Genomic DNA, 23,714 nt, shown 5'->3' with positions numbered 1-23,714 from the left:
TATTATTTAAATTTTTTAATTTCTGCTTTTACTTCCTTTAAAAGAACCCAATGATGACTAAAACATACGAGTTTAATGATGATTCAGAAAATAAGTATTCTAGAGAGTAACTCAGTAGGAAGCCAACAACTGAATTTAAAACTAAAATTGAAACACATCTGCTAACCAGAAACTAGACTGCATGAAATTTAATCATTCTATGTAGTTGTAAATTAATCAATAAACGGCAAAACTTTTAAAGTCTGTCAGGACAATTTTGATGGTTAAAATATTGTCACTGAGGAATAAAATCCAGAAACACAGTAATATAACAAAGTCATTTACCCGTCTCACTGTTACTGAAAAGCCTTTCCCACAGGCCATACAGTTTTGTACTTCATTGTCTTCAGCCCACTTTCTATTCAAAGCTTGTGTATGTTTGATCTATTAAAAAAAAAGTTACAATATTGTTACAGTAGTCAATGTTGTAAAGAATGATCATTTCTAATTCTGTGCCTAAGTTTTTAAATGGATAACATTGTAAAAATCAGAAATTTTTTGGTCAAGTTCTGTTATCAAAAGATGCTACATTCTTAAGTCTAAATGACAAAAAATTAAGCAAAGTAAAGCAAATTTTACTCCCCAGAGGCACTGGTAATTTCTAACCTTTGGTAATTTCCCTTTCATTCTTCCTTGGGACTCTTGAGCATATATTCACATCACTTTAACACATAGTGACTCATTCTTTGTTCTTGACTTCTCCCAATAGTGACAGGTCATGAATGACATGGCACTCTAATCCCTGGGATCTCTGGTAAGTTCTTTTAATCTTATATTTAATTACCCATGACACCTACAATACTGCTACACAGTAGCCATAAGTATATCAGATTTTTGTTAAAGGTTGAAAATATGCTTTTCATTAAGAGGTAAATTCTAGACTAAAAACCTGCCTCACATCACAAGTCACAAGGTGACGTACTTGAAGGGACTGATTTTCTCTGCCCAGCTCCTGCACTGCTGCCGTTGTGTTATCCAGCTTTCTCTGCAATTCTAGTACTTTGGTTTGAAGTTTTTCTATTTCACCTTCTCCTTTAAGACACCTAGAATGGATTGCAAAAACAGTTAATTTTTAAAACATCATTAAAGATCCTCCCTGAACACAGGTAATGAACTACGTAGTAATTTTAAATATAATACATGAATTTCAACTGGCTGACTGTTGTAAGGGTTAATTTTTAAATGGCTGCTTAAATAGCTGCAGGAGCACTTTTCCCAAGACTTATGTTTTTTTAAACGTGAAATAAGACCGTCTTTTTTTATCACTTAGAATGGGAATAAACTAATTTCACTAGACATCAGTCACCTTTCTAGTAGTGCTCTCCTTTCATCTTGATTATTCTGAACTGTTGCCTCCAATACTGCAATTTCACCCCGTAAGTCATCTGTCTGTCTCTCAAGCTCGCCGACTCGCCGTTGGTTGGACTGCCACTCCTTCTTTACGGTGCCCAAGTTTTCATTTAATGCTGTAATCTGCATGGTAAATTTAGCTTCGTTTTCTTCATGCTTCTTCATTCCTACTTCTTTTTCTTTTATTTCGGAATGCTGAGAAAAGGAAAAAACAGTGGGTAAAAAACCCATTACAAAAGTAGTACAAAATAAACCTTAGTTGTTGAATTTTAAATATTGGCAACATAAATAATCCTACTGCTTTAGGAAAGAAGGCACTAATGAAATGGATTCCACAAACATCTGTGTGATCTGAACTGGCTTAAAGGCAATGATGCTGAAATGATGGTCAGCAAGCCTCTTATAAAATCAGTTTGAGATTTTTCCCTTTTTTTTCCCCACTAGAACAAGGGAAAAACACTTTAAGTTGGGGATAGCAAGGTGCCCTGGAGACAAAGCCGGCATTTTCTTATGTCTCAAATTCCACATGCATCCTTTTGCCTGTATCACCCTGCCAAAAAGCAATACTTCAAATCACCGTGTGAACTTGAAATTGCAATTCCTTAACGAAAACATTGAGCAGTCAAGTTATCTGGGGATATTTGGACTTAATTCAGTAGTGGAAAGCCAGATGCTTCCCATTTGGCAGGAACAAGTTAGGGAAGGAAAAGTAGACTTTGGTCATCATAATTCCAAACTGAAGTTTCCGTTCCCCCTTATCAGCATTCACTTTGACCAAACAAAGGATGTTTTTGAACATGATCAGCATTCATGCTACTACACAGGTATGAGTTTGTTTGTTTCTCTGGCAGTAGAAGTGTTTTTACTTTTTAATAATGTTTTGTTGGATTTTCACTTATTACAGAATAAAATATTTCCAATCACATGTCAGCTATTTAAATAAATCAGATCTCCTATCAACCAAAAATTAAAATGTTTGGTGAGCATCTGACTCATAACTTTTAAGAAAAATCCTCTCTTACTGGAATAATTTACAAAATCAATTACAAAACACACTTCTCGCCATTAATTACTGACCAGTTTAGCTTCCTTCTCCATAAATTCCTTCTTCAGCTCATCTTCTTCCTTTCTCATCTGCTCTTTTAGCATTTGCTGGTTTTTCCTCTCCTGTTCAAGGGTTGCCTTCAAAGAATCAACTTTCCCTTGAAGCTCTAATTTCTGCTGAATCAAAAGCTGTTTGGCATCCTTGAGGTTTGTTACCTCCTATTTAATAAGTAGGGGCGAAATAAATCATCCTTTAGAGTAAGTATTTCAAACTGTAGCTGAAACTTATGCAACTTACTGCAATATAAACAATATGAGTTTGAGTCTCTTATGAGATTCTTGAGGTTCAGTATTTCAAACAGTTTAAAAGGTGCAAGATTATTTACTTCCTGCTCAACAATCATTCAAATTCAAGTGATGCTTTGCATGCATATGTTGATTAAATTATGTGGAAAATTTCTACCCTCTATTTTCCCTTTCTTCATTTAGCAAGCATTTATCGGTCACGACCATCTAGGGAGATACCTAAAGATAAATTACATACATTCCCTGCTTTAAGGAAGTCTGGAAGCACATAATGGCATAAAGAGATAATCATAAAACAGAATGGCAAGTATACTGATAAACATTAGTATTATGAGAGCACTCAAGAGAGAATCTAACCTTTCTCTAAGAAAATGAATAATATTTTACAAAGTAACTTATAAACAATTAGTTTCTTCAGCTGGCTCCTGAGCCATGCTAATGACAGGAAAAATGTTCTAAACAAGAGATTACTAAAAGACTTTAGAAAGAAGAAGAATTTTAAAAATGGACTCCCTTAACATCTTAATTCTAAATTCTTACATATTTCAAAGTTTATCTACAAGCACAATTTTCTTAATCAGTAGCTCTCTTATCATCTCAAAATCTAAACTTTTAGGATTACTTTGTTTTATTCAATAATCTAAAAACAAAAGTAACAGTTTCAATGTGTGTATGGATATTATGCAATACAAGAGCACTGTGAGAGCAAGAGTATTTGTCAAAAACAACAAAACAATGTGCCTGGTACATAGTAGGTTCTCAATCAATAAATATGTATATATTTATATAATTTTTTTAAACACTAATACAATACAGAAGGAAGAATAATGGTTATCTTTACATACCTTTATGCTTTCTTGCTTGTGCAATTTGAGTTCTTCACTCAGTTTAACAATTTCTTTTTCTTGTCTACACTTAATTTCCTCTAACTCTGCCAATTTAGATTTTTCATTTACTAGTTCTTTTTCTTTCAGTGACTGTATAAAAATGATTTTAAAATAATTTTAAAGTAAACACTTAACTGAAAATGAATGTAATAAAAATGATGGTTCCTACTTATGACTGTCTTTGCCCCTTTCCACCTAAGTTAACTTGAACAAATTACTTACCTTCTCTTGCCTCTATGTCCTTTTTTATACAAAATGAACAATAATAGTATAATAGTAAGACTGAGCTTAAATAGTTACAGTTAATGTAAAAGTATATAGTATTCTTATTTTGACCTGGCACTAAAGTTTAGCCAAAGCTACCATCTTACGCTTATTAATAATATCATCATTATTACCATCACTATCTTATATAAGGCATCTGGGGGAAGTGTTATACATTATCTGGTTTAACTCTCTATACCAAGTAGCTCTTTTTAATCCTTAATTTACAAGTAAAGGAAATTAAATAATCTATTAGAAGCAGAACCAAAACTAAAACAAGATTTCCCTGATCTAAAGCCCTTGCAATTAAAGGCCTATAAAGTATAGTTCTGTCAAAATTTTCAAAACTTGACTTAAACAAAGCATAAACTTAATAGCTTCACCAGCCCCATCCCCAAATTTTTAAAGATAATTTCAGGAATTTCATAAGATATACCAAGAATTTCAGGAATTGTACAGTTAAGAATAATATCCTATCCTATCAGCTGATGGAAATAAACGATTTCAATTATGAAATTCAAAAATAAAATATTTCCTAGAAACTGAATTTCTCTTTCACATGGAATTTTAACTGATCTTTAAAGGTACTGGTCATATAATACAATGCTTTCAATTTTATAACTTAGCATCATTTATATAAAATATACCCCTACTTCCTCTTAAAAAAAGCTGGCTCTTAACTTTAAGAATTTTTAACAAGCTTAAGAATTATTCCATTCATACATCCAGATGATAACATGCTAGTAAGAAATAGTTGAGAGAATATAATACTTATTTTTGAATAACCAAGGGTCCGAGATGTAAAAAAAACAGATTTGTTCGTACAACTAAAAAGAGTAGTAAGAAAATGGGTAGAAATGACAAAGAACCTATAAAGAAGTACTTCCTAGCATTAGAATTCCAGTTACCAAAAGGTCCGAGAGAGCTGTTGAAAATAAAGGTGACACCCATATTGGGTAGGAGGTTTGACTAGATGACCTCTATGGTCATCATAACTCTAAGATTCTAGATTTAGTCAGAATATAAAATACCTTTTCTTTCTGAATATCTTGTAGTGCTTTACACTGCTCCTTCAGTTGCTGTTCTTTCTTTGCTGAATCTTGCTCCAAAGTAGCCTTGGCAGTCTTTAGTTCTTCAATCAATTTATTTTGGTTTCCAATTTGATTTCTGTTTGAAATCAAGTCCTCCTGTGCTAGAGAAAGCTTCTCTTCTACAGACTTATAAAAACAATTTCCCCCAATTATTATGTGTCTTTGTTTTAGAAAATTTCTGCAGAAACAAAGCAGTTAACACAGGCATAGTGGAAAGTAATATACTTTAAAAAGACAGTATGTTATGCCCTTTGGTAAGATGACACAAAAAGAATGCTAGATAATTAACTCTCTTGCCTATGGAAAACATTTATAGTATAAAATACTTAATAAAACCGAAGCAATTCTAAAAGTTCTAAAATAATCTATAGGTATTAATACGAAGAATATCAAATAAGTAGCAACTGTATCAAACACATTCAGAATGTATACATGGTTAGAGAGAAGATATGGGTAGGCATGAAAAAAGAGTAATTTGAAAAGATAATTAAATGCTGTATTATATGTACATTTACTTTTTATGGGCTCTGATGTCCCTTGACATGCTTTCTAAAAAATAAAAGGGATTTTTTGTCTTAGAGGAAATAAACCAACAACTGTGTTACAAATCTGCCAACCTGATCAAGTGAAAAAAGAGCAAAGTCAACTAGACTTCTGAGGCTCTATTTCTGACAAAGCCATCACCAGATCCTTTTAACTTCTCATCTGTGTGGCAGAAGTATGGTAAGTATGCCACTTACCATAGTCCAAAGTTACTGACTGTTCTAAGGCCCAGATATTTTGAGAAGCTGAAGCTGGAGGAAAAAGCGAGCTTTTTGACCTATGAGGTTTTGATTTGGGGGTATATTTGGTACCAGGTGGGTAATGAGAAATGGCAGGAACCTTGCTCCTCTCAGCTAAGAATCAATATAGGAGGGAAATATAAGATGCTCTCCACCATCTAGAAGTTGTTTATCTTTCTTATTCTGAAGACTTGTTTTTTTGAAAAGGAGGCGTAAGATATAATTCACAAAAGATCCCTGCTGGTTAGACTTGGCTATAACAGGCATTCAATAAAAAAAAAAAATGAAAAATAAGTGAATGAAAACCTTATGTAAAGTACTTATTAAGCTTCCTGAAAGAGAAAGTTTATTCCTTACAAATAATCCACTTCAGAAATCTTTCTGATATAAATTAAATTTCCATTTTCAGTGGCTTCCAATAGAACAATAAGGACCATAAAGCTTCTTTTTGGGGAAGGACCTAAATCATCTAGTCCTTTACTAATCAAGCAGCTAACCATTCATTGAGCACACTTCTGAGATAGACAGGAGGCTAAAAGATGGTCCCTGACAAACAGAACCAGCATGTAAAACAGAAGCTATACAGGGTAACAGAGCACTTGCTATGCACCAGATGCACAGAAAAACGAGTGAGAGAGTTCGCTGTGAAATGTTTACAGAAGGCTCTGTGGGCATACAGGAACTGACCTAAGTATCAAAAAGGGTGAGTGATTTCAGAGAAAAAAAGTAAAATTTGACAAAGCCTAGTCCATACAGTCTGCAGCAAGAGTAATTAAGTGATAGAGGTCCCGATCTAATGCTAAAGAATAAAGGCTTGCTGGAGCCCAGAAGCAACAGTACCCCCAGTCTCTGACCACAAGAATTCCAAGATGCCCATGGTTTAATTAACAGCCTATAAAACTTCAAACTGACAAAAACTTAGTGACTAAATCTTTTAAGTCAAGCTTAAAACCTACACTAGTGTCTTCTGAATATGCCCAGACATACTGCTCTACTTTGCCTCTGAATATTCATCTAAGTCATTCAGCAGTAAGCTGCCATGCATTTCAGATATTCCTTTTGTCTTTCTTGTTGCAGACTGTGTTATTTTCATCTGCTTAGCATCTTTTCCCTTAGCGAATTCCCTCTCGCATTCAATGGTTTTATTGGGGCTATCTTTAACCCAATTACTCCCAAATGAGCAAATCCCTGAGTAGATAGCTACCAACCCTGTCCCAGTCACATTACAGTAGTGTAGCCAAAAAAGAATTTCTGCAGTGCTCTGTAGTAGCTATTGTTGGTTTTGGTCTCTTCAACAATTTTTCCCTTCCTTCTTTCAAAATAAAACTTAACATTTTAGTTAGTACTTTTCTTGATGTCTGATGAAACGACATAAGGAATAGTATTAGACTAAGAAGATTTATATTTAATTCTAAACTTATTGTAGAATTTTCACTTCACTTAGGGTACAAAACTTAGTTAAATTCCACCTCTACCTTTCCTGGACAACAAAGACTAGCACACAGCATAGCCAAATTGAAATACCCAGTCAACAAAAGTATTTCATACATAATCCAGCAGATGGGGCTAAAGGCATAGATCAAGCCAGTCAGTCTTCCATTCTACTGGTATCTTGGTGTATGTACATCGTCAGCCCACAGATGGCAGCCTTGACTTAGGTAGGTATGTGTTATGTCACAAGGTTCTGAACCTCTCCCTTTCTCTCTTATACCTAAGATCATATAACATCACTGAAGCAAAAGACAAATAATGGCTGATAACTTATCCCTTAATCTGGCCTATAAATATTATTTGTACTTCCCTAGTAAACTTCTTAAATAGTTCAATTACTTCTCATTTTGGAAGAATTAACATAGAATTTGTCAATCCTTTCAGAGGTTCCCAGTTATTTTAGGATAAAGTCCAAACTTCCACAAAACTTTCCCTGACTTCCAATAGTGTTGTAAAGAAAAAACAGTAATAATAATTTAAAGCTACTTAGAGAGTATAAAAAGTAAGACACTTTCTAAATGTCAGGTGGTAGGCAGGGTATAGCTCAGTGGTAGAGTGCTTAGCATGCACGAGGTCCTGGGTTCAGTCCCCAGTGCCTCCATTAAAAAATAAAGTAGGCCCATCCATGTTGCTGCAAATGGCTTTATTCTTTTTATGGCTGAGTGTAGTATTCCATTATATAAATAAACCACAACTTCTTTATCCAGTCATCTGCCAATGGACATTTAGGTTGCTTCCATGTCTTGACTATTGTATATTGTGCTGCTGTGAACATTGGGGTGAATATATCTTTTCGAATTAAAAGTTCCCTCCAGATATATGCCCAGGAGTGGGATTGCTGGATCATGTGGTAAGTCTGTTTTTAGTTTTTTTGAGGAATCTCCATACTGTTTTCCATAATGGCTGCAAATGACATGATAAAGAAGTTATGGTGTATTTATACAATGGAATACTACTCAGCCATAAAAAATAAAATAATGCCATTTGCAGCAACATGGATGTCCCTGGAGATCATCATTGTAAGTGAAGTAAGCCAAAAAGAGGGGAAAAAAAATACCATATGATATAACTCATATGTGGAATCCAAAAAAGGGGAAAAAGAGGACACTGATGAACTCATTAAACAATCTTATGGTTACTGGGGCAAAGGAGATGGAAAGGGATAAATTTGGCAGTTTGAGATTTGCAAATGTTAGCCACTATATATAAAAATAGATTAAAACTTTTTTTTCTGTATAGCATAGGGAACTACATTCAATGTCTTATAATAACCTTTAATGAAAAAGAATATGAAAACAAATATAAGTATGTATATGCATGACTGGGACATTGTGCTGTACACCAGAAATTAACACATTGTAACTGACTATACTTGAATAAAAAAAAGAGAGACTGGACCAAAAAAACTCGCACTTCAACTAAAAATAGATAAATATATACATACATGAAATAATAAATAAGTGTAATTACCTCCCTCCAAAAATAAAAAATAAAAAAATTTTAAATAAATATCATGTAGTATTTCTTTCTTAAAACAGCTCTTGCTAATTTTGAGCTTTATATATATATATATATATATATATATATATATATATATAAGGTGCTACTGCTGGCTCTTTGAAAATTCTTTTACCCAATCTCCTCTTCCTTTGTCAGATCATTACTCACCACTGATTCCTTTACTTCCCTTGCAGCCAATATATTATTCATCCCTTTTGTTTCATCTTCTCTCTCCCATTAATCTCTTCTGTTACATCCTCTTTAACCCCCGTTCTAATCAACTTACAGCTAGATTACTGGAGTTTATGGAGGAAGGAAGAGAGACGGCTTCTTAACTAATCTCCCCACAAGTTTACCCCAGGTCCAAACCAAGCTGTGTGTAAATCACTTCCAGGTTAAGTTGCCCAAAGTGAATTTTCATCACTTACTCCTCTGCTTAGATTCTTCATTTTTCCCCCAAATATAAAGTCCTGTCATCCTTACTAGACATCTAAGATACATCACCAACACTTCACACTAAGTATCTTAGCTAAGATACTTCACAATTCCAACCATTTTAACTTTAACTTCCTAACACAAACCAGCATACTAGCAAGACAATTACGCTGACTGTCCTGGTTTTGCTCATTCCCACTGCAGCACGTTTACTCACATGTGTCCCTGACTAAGCTGATCTCTCTCAAAACTCTGTGTATTCAAATTCTTATATCCTTCAAGACCTGGTCAAGTCCTTCCTCCTTCAAAGCCTTCCCCTTAACAGCCAATGAAGAAAATACAGACATAATTTATATACAGTGTGTATATATAAATATATATATCTATTGTATTTTTTTCTGTGATTTTCAACAGAACTTTTTTAATAATGTACTTTAAATGAAGCAAAGAAAAAAATCCAAACATAGGGAATAATCAAAAAGCATCATATTTCACTTTGACCAAAAAAAAAAAAAAAAACTAGCTAAAACTTCTATGAGAGAATACAAATGTTCATTTCCTTTAGAGAACTGATACCTTACGCTACATAAAAAGTTTACCCTTATTCATATCCTTCATTTTAGTAAACATGATACTTTATCTAATCAAATAGTACTGCCAAGGACAAAGTATCCATATATGTTTAGATAATTAACGTTAAGTTTATTTTGAGCCATAAACTCCTAATTTTAACCATTATATCCAGTAGTCTTGCAAAGCTGACAAATATATAAAACTAAAGTCAATAGTGCCTGACAAGCAACAGTAAAATTGCTTGCATTTTCACAAGTGGTTTACATTTAAAACTCCTTAGGTTTTGTAACAACAGTGCTTTTTCTTTTATTTTAAATCTTTTTTTTCGTGTAAGGAAATTTTATTTAATGGCGGTACTGGGAACTGAACCTCAGACCTCATGCACCTAAGCATGCGTTCTACCATTGAGCTATTTCCCTCCCCAGCAGCAGTCCTTTTAAAAGTTACTTTTTTACATAAAGGCAGTAAAGTCCTTAGGATAACCTAACGTAGCAATTAACATACTTCCAAATTATTTCACTATGAAAAATGTTATCTTTAAATGCCTATATTTACATATATATGTTGTTATAAATTAAAACAATTCAATTTTTAAAAGCATATTACTCCAAAACTAGTAAGTCAGTAGAAAACAAATATGATAGTCCACAAAAACTACCATTCCTATGCCCATTTGGATTCAAATCAACCATTTAATGAATGTCTATAAGCAACTTCCTGAGTTTTTATGATATAATATAGTTCACTATACCTTAAGATCTTGCCTTGTGGCAAGAAGTTCAGATTCCTTCCCATAGAAATCAGACTGAAGCTGTTTTAGATTTTCCTGACTTTTTTCATAGGTGCTTTGTAACACTGATAATTTCTCTTTCTCTGCTGCAAGTTCCTGTGCAGCTTGTGTTGACTGCTGCTGTAGTTTATTCTCAAATTCTGTCTGAAACATACAATAGTTATTTAAAACAGTATGCATACAAAGAACCAGTTCCAAATATAGAATGAAATCCATACAAAGATTCCTGAGAACAACGCAGTTATCCCCTAAAATTCTACTTTAATAAAGAGAAACTTATCTCATAGTTACAAAATTAAAGAATTGTAAAATACAAAAAGTCCCAATTTAAAAAACAAAAATGCAATTAAATAAAGAAAAAAAGGATTTCACTGGGAAGTCCCAAGTATCAGGTCTCAGGAGACTAAGAGTAAAAACCACATTCTGATGAAATACCGTGCTATATGCTTTAGAAGATGAGAACTTAAGGTTGAACTATGGGAAATTTCTACATGAAAGAATTAAAAAGCCATTACTGAGTTGAAGTATGTCATTTCTACTCCTTAAAAGTCAAGAATAACAGGAAATTTCTACAGATCATCTTTATTACCATGCTTATTTTAACGCAGAAAAAAAAAAAAATCTTGCAAGGTCCAATTCCTCTAAACTCTCAATTTGTCTTCAGTCTTTTAAGAAGATTCAGGAGATGTACACATATTATGACATAATTAAAATATAGGTATGCATAGTATAAAAATAAACACTTGCTTTTAACATAAATACACTACATCAATGAAAATGCTGTTGAGGTCACCAGCGACCCCCTTGTTCCAAAATCCAACATTTATATCCTTGTCCATATTATATGGTAACATCCCTTGTCACCTCCAATCAGATTCTTCATGATGATGAATTCCTGGACATCATTTTTCCTGTTAAAGGCTATATACTGCATTTAAACATTTTATTTTATAGAATACTACTTCTTTTCTTTAACATTTTTCCCCCACAAATCAAGTTTTCTTTCTCTTTATTCACCTTTGTGGCTTTCAACTAAGACCTCTAGAAAGTCTCAACAATGATCATAATTGCCCTTTGGGCTCATATTTGGGCCTTCATTTTATTTACTCTAAATGACAGACTCATTCATTCATCTTTTAAAAATCATTGATAGCTTATTTGTTAGAAAAACTTCTCTGACTCTGAAGAATTCAGATCTATTGGTGGGGATGTTAAATTTTTTTTTTAATGCCACAACTTGTTAATTGTTTTAATAGAAGTAAACCCCAAGTTCCAAAGGAGAATACAGACAAGAGAGTCAGTCATTTATAACTTATCCTTCACATACTGATCAATCTTTGCTCTAAAACAGGTCTGATCACATTTCTCCCTTCTTAAAAATCTTTAGTCTTCCAATATTAAAAATTTAAAGTGGAAACAACTGCACAGCATCTACTGTGCTCTGACTTCATCTAATTCTGTAGCTTTATCTCCCCTCACTTCTCCACTTTCCAAGTATGCCAATAGCTAATGTTCTATAATGACATTTTAATTTCACAAACTTTGCTAATATTGTTTCCTCTCCTTGAAATATCTAATTTTTTCCTTTTTTTTTTTTAACCTTTCAAAATTATAATCATCTTCAAAGACCCAGTTCAAATGCTAGCTCCTCTGGAAAGCCGAATTTTTCATTAAGTTCTAATTTCTCTGGGGGGAGGAATAAATTAGGAGTTTGGGAATAACACAAGGACACTACTATATATAAAATACATAAACAACAAGAACCTACTGTACAGCACAGGGAACTATATTCAGTTTCTCAGAGTAAGCTATACTGGAAAAGAATCTAAAAATATGTGTGTGTGTATTTATATGTTTATCTATATCTGAACTGCTTTGCTGTACACCAGAAATTAACATTGTAAATCAACTACAATAGAAAATAAATTTTTTCAGAAAGTTTAAAAAGTACTAATTTTTCTCATTCTCCTTTTTATTAAAGTTTTATTTTTCTTTACATACCTGCTCCTTCATTAAACTATAAGCTACCTGAGAGGAGAGGCCATATCCTATTTGTTCTGTATTCCCCTATTAGATTTCAGATCAAGTTGGTACAGGAACTGATGACATAGCTTTGCTGAATCCTTCATCAGTGCCTCCCGAACAATCACATAAAAAATGTATGTCAGTATATGTGTGTTTATATATACATTGTGTGTACACATATACATCTATAACCATTTAAGCATTAGTCTTGTTTTTTATTATGTTACTGTGGGCCAGTGAAGTTTCCACAGACCATCACTGTGTGGTCTACCATGCACATTGACACTCTTAGATCATAGTTTGCTGTACTTCCATATACTATCCAACAACTATTTTGCTTCCACATGGCACTGGGCACAGCACTAGGTACTTTAAATACATTATTACATCTTTATAGTTATAAATAATAAAGATATTATTATATCTTTACAACTCTAAGACCCCATTCTATTTAGCTCAGAAGATTAACTTCCCTGTGACCATAAACCTAATGTGTGTCAAGTAAAATTTAAATTCAGCTCCGTGTGGCTCTAAAATTCATCTTCCTTCCGTGATACTACACTGTTCTTAAATAAAAACCAAACTATTCTTGCCTTTCAATGATTCTCTAGTTACTCCAAATTTCAAGTCTAATTTATAGAGAGTGGCTTACTATCCAACACTCCTCCAAAATGCTGTCCTCCCCAAGGTTCCTTTTTCTAGCATCCATATATTAACATAAGTGAACTACTGCTATGGATGTTTGTGACCTCCCAAAATTCATATATCAAAGCCTAGATCCTCAATGTGATGGTATTTGGAGGTGGGGCCTTTGGGAGGTCATATGGTCATGAGGGTGGAGCCCTCATGAGTGGGATTAGTGCCCTTATATAAGAAGCAACACATGAGATGATCTCTATTAGTCATCTGAGGATACAGCAACAAGGCAGCTGTCTACAAGCCAGGATGCAGGTTCTCACTAGACACTAGATATGCCAGGCACTTGTATCTTAAACTTACCAGTCTCCAGAATGGTGAAAGATAAATGTTTATTGTTTTAAGCCACCTAATCTATGGTATTTTTGTTATAGCACTCCAAATTAAGACAACTACCAATAAGAAAATTTTCTCTAAATCTCATAATCTTTAAGGTGTCATCAAGTAAAGTCATGTAAAGTATAGTCAATATACATCAATCATAAATCTGAAAAAAAATCTTATTGTAACTAGTAATTTAATTAAAAATGTGCTAAATAGCTTTTTTAATTAACTAAGTTATGGTGCTATAAAAATGAAGATCTAGGGAATATTTGAATATGAGGCTAATAGATTTTGAAAAAAACTGACCAAGTATAAAATCATATAACAAAGTATATATTACATTCTACTTGATAGAATACATTCTAATTATCTATATGATAATTACATTCTGATTTAAGATTATACAATAACACACACACACAAAGATAGACAAATTTGTCTACTCTTGTTTGTGTTACTAGAAAATTACTCCTTTGTAAAGTGGCCACAAAATAGTTACAAAAACAGTGATCAACACACAATACATATTTGTGGGGTTAATTTTTTTTTCCTCTAGTAATATGATAAGCCAACTCTTAATGACATATTTGTTTCTACATACTAGAGATTTTACATCTCTCTTCTCCATGGACTATTTAATGTGCACATACCAATGGTGGAGAAAATTCATTTGGTTCAAATAGTAAGTTCAATCCATTTTTATCAACTCTTGGTCTGGACAAATATTAAAACATTTAAGATGAAGAACAGATGGTTAATAAATTAGCATAGGGTTGGAAATGGAACTCATTATGATGTAACATAAAATAAACAAGCTATTCCAACTATATGAAACCTACACTACTGAATATTTAAATATATCCCACTTTGTGATTTTTGTTTCTCATTTTCCCATAAAGATAAATTTAATTTTAAATTCTTTTAAAATTTTCTAATACACTAGAAATGTATAAATTATTCTCAACATAGTTAAATGTTATTTTACAAAAAGGTGGTTTTATGTCTACCAGACAAATGAGTAGTGCTAGAATTTTAAATAAGAATTATCTCACAACATGGTTATAGTGAATGGAAATCCAGACTTAGATATTTAATCATATAATTAGATGCATTTATACATTAAACTTAGAAAAATTTTGAGCATATGTAAATTTTTCTTTGTTGCAACTCATCTGTGTTACCATATTATTATTTTAACTGCAAAGTTTTTTCTCCCACAAAAAGTAAATAAATGTCATATCACTACCTTCTGTGAAACAGCAACTTTAATTTCTCCTTGGAGTGCTTCAATTTGCTTTTTCTTCTGCTCAGTCAATTGCTTTAGCTCATTTATGTTACCCTGAAGTTGCTGTTCTTCTTTTTCCTTTTGTTTTAAAGTATTCTGGGCCTTTGTGACTTGTCCCTGCATTGAATTGAGCTCTAACTTCAACTGATGAGAAGTCTAAAAGAAAAAAAAAATCTGTTCAGCATTTACTTACCCATTCAACACACACTTATTGAGTACCTGCTTCATCCAAGCACCACTTGAAGTAGAAACTACTGAGTCTGTTGACCACATGTAATTAATTAGTAGTAAACCAAAAAGAAAAACCCTTGTCCTCATGGAGTTTTCATTAACTGACACTATTCACTATTAGATGACATAGTGGATTATCTTCAATATTTGTTCAATCCTACCTTCCTTTTTAACTTACACATTTGGATAGAGCTTATAAATGAACTAGGCTAGTATTCCTTGGTATCACAGAAAACAGGAATATCAACATCAGTCTTTAGACTGCTGAAATGTCTACTGTCTTTCAAGAATATTCTCAAAATTCTAACTGACCGTGTTAGCCACAGTCAGTCAGAAAGGACAGCTTCATATTAACTGATAAAACTAAAATGATTTTTCGGAAATATGTTTCATATCTGTCTGATGACAGTAAACTATACCACACAATAGTTTCCTCATTTTGAGATCGGAGGAATATTTTGCTATTATCTTGTTTATAAAAAGTACTAGGATATATTTCTGTTCAAAGTTATTATATATGTCACACTGAAGTTCCTCTGTGGCCAAAGTCATGTTTTCATGTTTTATGCATACTTCATTAAGAACCTAATTTGAGCATTTGACTATATTCAAAGCTACTTATGAAAAAGTTTCAGTGCTATATATGGATGTTTCAGCTTAACTCCAATGCAAAGGGAAAGTTTTTTGTTTTTTGGTTTTTGTTTGCAAAACAGGAGTCAGGTAGTGTTAACAATAATAATAATTATGTTAGGATAACCAGCGATTAATAGCTAATACTTGACCACTTACTTTGTTACAGCTGGTCTTCTAAGCACTTTGAAATATTTTAACCCATTTATTTCTCAGTAATCCTGTGATTAGCCCCATCTTACTGCTGAGGAAAATGGCACTCAGAGAGCTCAAGTAATCTTCCTCGACAAGGCAACACAGCATGGCTAATAAATGGCACAGCCAGGATATAAATCTGGATAATCTGGATTCAGAGCTTGGGCACTAAGTATAATTTTGCCACTTACGGCCAGCATCTAAAGTACAGGTGTCTTCTTTCAGCCAACAACCAGAATACAATCACACTAAACACTTGTCAGGACTAGGTTTTGCTGCTTGATGAAATCAGATCTCTAGAAAGCTATATGCCTGGACTCTAGCTGCTAGAGGTATGCCTTCAGAGAAGAACAATACATAATATGTCCATTTATTTACTCATTTGCTTGTTTGTTTGTGATAGAGAACAGTAGAAGCATTAACCATGGAAAACTTTCTTGTTATACAGCCATCAAATATACCATTAATATAAAAGTCCATGAAATAAAGAGCCCTTAAAATGTCATTTCTAGAGAGTCTATCAAGATTTTTTTTCCAACCATAATAATGTTCTTCAATCTAGATTATCTAATTGTAACTCTATAGTTAATTGACTCAATTTCCCACTTTTATTAATTACAATCCTTCATTTTTTTTACCTTTTATTATAAACTGGCTTAACTCTTTTTAGTAGAACACAAATGACAATTTTAAACTATGTATGTGATCCATTACAATTCAGAGAAATAAATGTTCTTTTGACTTATCAGTGTGAAAATATTGAAAGTACAATATATATTATGCTTTATATATTTTATTTTACAGAAAAAGAAAATCTTACCTCCTTCTCTTTTTCAAGTAATTTTTTCAGTTCATTCTGTTCCTTATGTGTGCTTTCCGTCTGTACTTGAAGTTGATGCTTTAATTCTTTGCAAGTTTTCTCCTAAAAAAATGGAGATTACATTTTGCAGAAAATATCTGTAGTAAACTTAAGAATTTTGGTTTATAAGCTTAGTAAAATCCACACACAAAAAATAAACTCTAATCATTGATGATTTAAGATGGGATAGAATCAACCATGTCAATAATAAAAACAGGCAAATACAGCAGCAGAGGGGAGAGACAGGAAAGGCTAAGAGTTTCTATCATCAACCAATAATCACACAAATATTTTAGATAATATTTAGACAATATTTTAGAACACTTTGGAAACTACATTTTTATGTCATAGAATTAAATTAATTTATGCTATTTTAAAAGCAGAATGGGCTTCAAGAAAATATAAGCAAGGAAATTTTTTTAAAAAAGTATTAAAATAATAAATAAAAATAATCACATATAACCTAAGAGAGAAGATGTACAGATAGAAGATGTTTTCTTCAAACAGAAAGGAACACAAAAGTAACACACAAAAATCATATATTTTTTATACTACTCAATACTTCCACTGACCTTCATATTGAGAACAAAAGAATTTTACTTCTGCTGTTACTCTTTGTTATTCTGGGTTAAAATATTTCTGAGAATACATTCTCATTTAAGCATTTCCTAAGACTCAGATTTTTTTTCCCTATAGTTTAAATATGTTTTTGATACCTCTGACATATAGTATTATCTAAAGTTTTCTATACTGAATAAAGAAGTAGAAAGTTTACAGAATTAGAGTTAAGAATCATCAAGATACTTCTGGTCTTTTTTCTTTTTTTTTTCAAGCAAGCGAATGACATTTCAACCAGCAGCTATGTTCTCTGTGGAAATGTTCCTAAGGACAAACGTGCTGCAGTACCTCTCAAATCTATCATCAGACCAACAACAGAAAAAGACTCAAATCTAGCATCAGACCAACAACAGAAAAAGATTCAAATCTAGCATCAGAGCAGCAACAGAAAAAAATTTTTCAACTTAAAATTTCTTGGGCCACTGGAAGATTACACAAACACCAGTATCTTTTTCTCAGGTTAAGTAATCCCAATTCCTTTCTTCATAAAAACTTTCAAATCATTTAAATGTAGGCTGAAAGGTCAACTGTGAATTAAGCAGAAAAATCAGTACATTTTAAATCTAAATCACTTCTACCTAAGAAAGTAAACATAAACTAACCAAATCTAATATAGCAGCTTTTCCTTTCTGATTTTCTTTTTCAAATTCACTTTTGGAGTTCTTCAAAGAATCAGAAAGTTTTGATAATTTCTCTTTTGCTGTGAAAAGCTCTGTCATTACAGTTTCTTTCTCCATCTTTACTTTTTGTAGTTCTGTTGCTGCTGTTTGAATTTTGTTATTCAATTCCTGGTGCTGCATCTTTGCATCTTGACTTAAACTTTCAATTTCTTGTTTAAGGATCATTTTTTCTTCCTCTTGCTTGGTAAGCATTTGCTTAGTATTTTCAAGGGCTTCAGATTTCTTCTGTAGGTCTAACTTTGTACTGGATACTCTAAAGATTCAAGAAACAATTTTTTAAATAATTGCAGTAATTTATAATTTCTAATTTATCCTTAAAAATTAATAAATAAATTACTGAGTTTTAAGACTTCCCTGTGTTAAGAAGTAAAAGTAATAATTTAATGTCATAAAACCACACAACTGAAAAATGCCTTAAGACATCTGATCTGATCTTTTAACAGATAAAGACGATTCTCCTCAAGTCAAATAAATTAGTGGTAAAGCCAAGACCATCTAACCCTTTGACTAAATTCAGTCTTGAAGACCACAGTATATCCCCAAAGAATGTGCATACAGCAAACCGTAGAGTCTACAATAGCCAGAAAAGTTTTTCCAAATACCCTAAAGAACCTATTTATTATGTTAGACCCCAAGCACATTGAGAACTTTGCCTCCTTCCTTGAAAACATAAAACACATTTGTTTGACAGGTCTTAAACTTCAAAATGCATAAGGTTAACCCAGAAAAAAATAGTTAAATATGTATATATTTCATTTCAAACACAGAGGAAGGACAAAAGATTTACTTTAATCCTACAGCCTAGCAGATTATGTAAGAGATTTGTTATCATTTGTCCCTTAACATAAGTTTTCTATACTCGAATGAATAAAAAAGTTACAAGAATGAGGTGATGAAGATGTAGCTTTTAAAGAGTTAAAGACACTGTTTTCATAAGAGGAATAAAATTATGCATGTTATGTATCAAAAGAAAAGCACACATTAAAGATCAACCATCTTTAAAGTGAAAATAAAACCAGGTGCAAAGTAATACTTCTAGAATGCATACTATACCCAGTGTACTTTATTATCAGTATAAATTCAACAGTATGTTAAACAGAAGTTGCCAAAAGATGTAGCAGCCACATAATTGAAGGCGGATATTAATACAATACCAGAACTGCATACATACCTTGAAATTTTCTAACTTTTAGTCCCAGAAACTTGTACTTTTTGAAAAGCAGTCAGAAAATATGAAGTTAAGTACATTCATAAGATACTGTACCTCACTGATTTTTAAAGCTCTAAAGAGAAAAGTCATTACACTATTATTTTACCATTTTAATATAGTTAAAATCCCTGTCAAGCAACCTTAAAATTAGGACTTGATGTATTTATGTACCATGCTACTTAACTTTCCTATAAATAATTACTGTAAAATCAGAAGACTATGTGAAAGAAGGCAAAACAAATATAAAGGCTTGCATAGTGAATATAAAACTTAGTTTGTTTGTTTTTTTTAAGCCACTAAAGGAAGTAATAAATCAATCCACAACCTGGGAGCCTTAACACCCCTTTCTCAGAAACTGACAGAACAACCAGAGAAACGAATTAGCAAGGGAACAGAAGATTAGAACAACATTATCAACCACCTTAACCTAGTTGGTATTTACAGAACGCTCTATCCAACACAGAATACATATATGTGCATACACTGTTCCCTAAATAAGACAGTTTGAAAAGTCTGAATTTTACTGTGTCCTCTGACCACAATGGAATTAAATTAGAAACCCATAACAGTAAGATATCCAGAAGAGCCCTAAGTATTTGAAAAGTAAACAACAGAAGAAGAAAGTACAAAGGATATTTGAAAACACATTAAACTGCAAAGTAATGAAAACACATTGTAAGATGGAAATTGAAGGGAAAGAGTTGCTTGCATAATGTAGGTGGCCCTTGAGAAAGGGGAGCCCTGTACCCTATTTAGGCTGGGCCCTATGATCAGGGGTGAGGTTTAGTCAAATCCCAGATGTGTTAACCCAGCCCTCATTTCTTGCTAGTTCTCTAGAAATGCAGGACCCTACATAAGAAATGTTTGCATAAAGTATAAGGGGGGGAGGGATAAACCCTTAGTATTAAAAACGTTTTCCTACCCCAATATGATGTGAAAGACCCTGAGTTCTGAACCATGAGATTAGAACACAGAATGGAAATGGGCCCATTTCCCTTAAATCCATTAGAAATGGAAAGAACCATTGGGCCTAAGAGAGTAAGAACCAACTCAGAGGTCATCTTCATGGACATATGACTGGGTTCTAGAGATGACCAGCCACTCAATGGGTAATACAGAGGATCAAATGTACTCCCTAAATGCCTAGGCACTGGAAATATGATGTTAACAGTGAGAAGAAATGCCATCTGAGGCACAAGATGTATCTTTATATCCTCAAATTCACAGTACCAAGACCCAAATTACTAGATGTGAAAACAAAAGCTTTTTCTGTCATTACTCTCAAAACAAGGATGAAACCATGCAATGAAAAATAATTATCATCAATTTTGATGGGTTTTATTTCATTTCCCAGGATCCCAGCTTCCGTCTTTACTACTGAGAGTCAAACACCCTCATCCTCTTGACACAGATCAAGTCTGTCAACTTAGAGTGATCTATTTAGCATTTAAAGACAAAGTCTACCGAAATGTGACTGGTCGCAAGCCTTCCTATTAGACCATATTACAATGGCTTTATTTTTCATTCACATTAATATCAGCAGTTTATAGAATCAATACAAAGAAACATTTAATAAATCTCTAAGCACTGTGATAGCAAAATTGAAACCTTAAGAAAATTTCAATACTTAGTTTATAATCCTCTCCCTTAAGTAGTTTGGCTTACATTTCTTTCTCCATTTCAAGTTGTTTACTCAGTTCTGTGGCTCTAAGCTCTAAATCTGCATTCAGCAGTCTTTGCTGTTGTAGATCCTGCAAAGCTTGCTCCTTGCTTGCTTTAACTTCAAGAGCATCAGCTTCTAGTTTCTATGGAAGAAATATAATAATCATTTTAATGTCAACAATTATCTCTGTATGAAACATAACATTTTGTTTATACTCAAATTGGTGTTGACATAACACACAAAAAATAACCAAAAATATTTATGTTATAATGAAAAACACATTCTAAAGCCATCACTGCATAAAGGAACCATTTATCTTGGAATCTCTCAGAGGACCTGGCAGCAGGCTTTATATATGAGAGGCAGTCACCAAGTTTTTACTTTTTAAAATGAATGCTGAATAAGAAAATAAACTTTAAAATAATTATTTAAATAAAAATTATTAACTCAAGTATGAAAAAACTAAGCAATAGGTTTTACACACATGGGCCCACTTACAATATATAATCCTTTATGTTCACAGTTAACAACACTGACATCCTTCTCACTAACACCTATTGACCCTAAATAGAAAGCCAATTAAACTCCTAATTTTGCTGCTTTAATCTCTTGGTCTAGAGATTATTGTTCTTCACAGTGTGGTTTCTGTCTCATACATATATATAAAAAACTGTCCGTATTTTTACAAATTTACAAAATCAAACTGTTAAGTATATAGTTTGAACATCTACAAGCAATGCATTTGCTTGTATAGTTGTAAAAATTCTACACCCTAAATATTTTATAAACCAATTTGGGTACTTGTGGATCTTACTCAGCACTTCCATTGGATATTTCATGTAACTATGTTAATTCTATAACTATATATACAAAAATAAATAAAATAGATTGAATACCCCCTAAAATAATAAGTACAAAATGTTAAATATCTGATACTGTGATAGATCACAATGGACATTATTGGTTCTAAATAAATATTTTTAGAAGATACGCAAATAGAATTCTTATTAGATGCTTTTCAGCAAAGTAGTTTTTCTGTTCAACTATTACATCAAATAATTTATCATACTATTATCATTGACCATAAAGAAAAGAAAAAGGAACCCATAGACAGAACTGTAAACTTAATTTTCTTCTTCCATGTTATATTGGTGTGGATGTACACGTATACATATACATATCCTATGATTCTACAATTATACAGAAGTGCTTCATCTGACTGTGAAGGTATACGTTACATATATAGTAACTTAAGTCTTAATTTAATTCATAGTAGTTCCAACTGAGAACAAAAGACTCAGGTCAAATCCTTCTCTCATACGTGTAGTCATTTAATTTCTTTAGTATAAATCAACACTTTCACTTGTAGTAATGTTAAAGACAGATACAGTTTGCTATAGTAAAAATTATAATAAATTTAATAGTATTAGAAACAAAATCTAATATTATATTTATATTTACAAATATAAAGTTTAAAAAGAAAAAAGTCTATTATTATAAGGAGACTGGAATGATAGAGCAGAAGAAAGTTCACAACAACAAAAAAATAAGTTCCTTGTAATTATAGAATGAGTAGACCCCTGGCTGTTTGTCTCTTTGAAACATTTATACAGTGGCATCAGTATATAAGTTAACTTCTACTTGTAAAAGCCATCCATTAATGAAGAAATTAAAAGATAAAATTCAAAATTAAGACATGAAAAATTACAAGTAATTTTTTTCAATTTACATCACAACTTCATCTTTCTTTAGAAATTTAAAATCTTTGACTCCATCTAGGTCATCAATTTCCATTGCTACAGAGTAGATAATGGCTAAATTCAGTTTCTTTTATACAAACCTTAATTTGACCTTCTAATTTTTCAGTTTTCTGTTCTAAAGAGAGGTGTTTCTCTTTATATTCTTTAAGATGACTTTCCAGCTGACTGCAATGTTCTTGCTTATCCTGCAATTTCATAGTGACCTGATCCAACTGAGTAGTGATCTTACTTAACTCCTATAGAAAAGTACAATTAAAGATAACTTTGGTAAGGTTTACTTTATTATAGTGCCAAAATATTTGGTCAAAGTAAAACAGAAAACCTTAACTTTATTTAAGAAACTATTTTGAATAAGACCACAGATAAGTCTAATAATGTATCACAGATTATATTTACCCACCAATATAAAGGACCTGAAGTCCAGTTGTACGTAGTCTGAGGTACAACTTTATATACATAAGCGGCTCAGTAACTTTTTCTAGGAAAAATTATTTTAGGAACCAAAAGATACAACAGAATATTAAATAAGCTAATACTAAAATAACACTTTTTATATTTCAATTAAATGTTTTCAACATTCAAGACACACCATTTTTTTAAATAGTATCTTTTTAAATTATAGTGACTACATCTATGATACTTTTTCAATTCATTCAGAATATGTAGTTGCGCAGAAAAAAATTACTAGGAAATCCACTACCCACAGATGATCACTATTAATATTTTGATAACTTTCCTTCTAGTCTTTTCTGAATGTTAGTTTCTATTTTTTGATTTGTACTTTTAAAAATAAAGGATCTCACTTTACACAGTTTTATCATAACTTCCCTTGTTTTTACATAACAATGCATCATGAAACTATGGCATTATTTTCAAGAATATTGTTATACCTGACTGCATAAATTTCTATTTTATTGATACAGACCAATTTTTAGCCAAATGTCCTATTTTATATTCTTAGATTGCTACTAAGTTTTCAGCAGAGA

At 32.3% G+C, this 23,714-nt stretch overlaps 1 protein-coding gene across 1 annotated transcript in view; it reads right to left on the bottom strand.

Moving 5' to 3' along the window:
- Positions 1 to 23,714, bottom strand: part of EEA1 (early endosome antigen 1) — a 69,939-nt gene that overhangs the window by 3,853 nt on the left and 42,372 nt on the right. Inside the window, 12 exon segments of the mRNA XM_032493636.1 lie at positions 325 to 423; positions 962 to 1,082; positions 1,346 to 1,584; positions 2,467 to 2,652; positions 3,585 to 3,716; positions 4,922 to 5,107; positions 10,514 to 10,696; positions 14,844 to 15,038; positions 16,759 to 16,860; positions 18,018 to 18,348; positions 20,971 to 21,110; positions 22,809 to 22,964. Coding sequence (XP_032349527.1) covers positions 325 to 423; positions 962 to 1,082; positions 1,346 to 1,584; positions 2,467 to 2,652; positions 3,585 to 3,716; positions 4,922 to 5,107; positions 10,514 to 10,696; positions 14,844 to 15,038; positions 16,759 to 16,860; positions 18,018 to 18,348; positions 20,971 to 21,110; positions 22,809 to 22,964 — 2,070 coding nt within the window.

Source organism: Camelus ferus, chromosome 12, assembly GCF_009834535.1.
Source record: "Camelus ferus isolate YT-003-E chromosome 12, BCGSAC_Cfer_1.0, whole genome shotgun sequence".
Taxonomy (NCBI): Eukaryota; Metazoa; Chordata; class Mammalia; order Artiodactyla; family Camelidae; genus Camelus; species Camelus ferus.
Note: the sequence above shows the minus strand (reverse complement) of the source record. Positions and strands in the feature narration are given on the sequence as shown.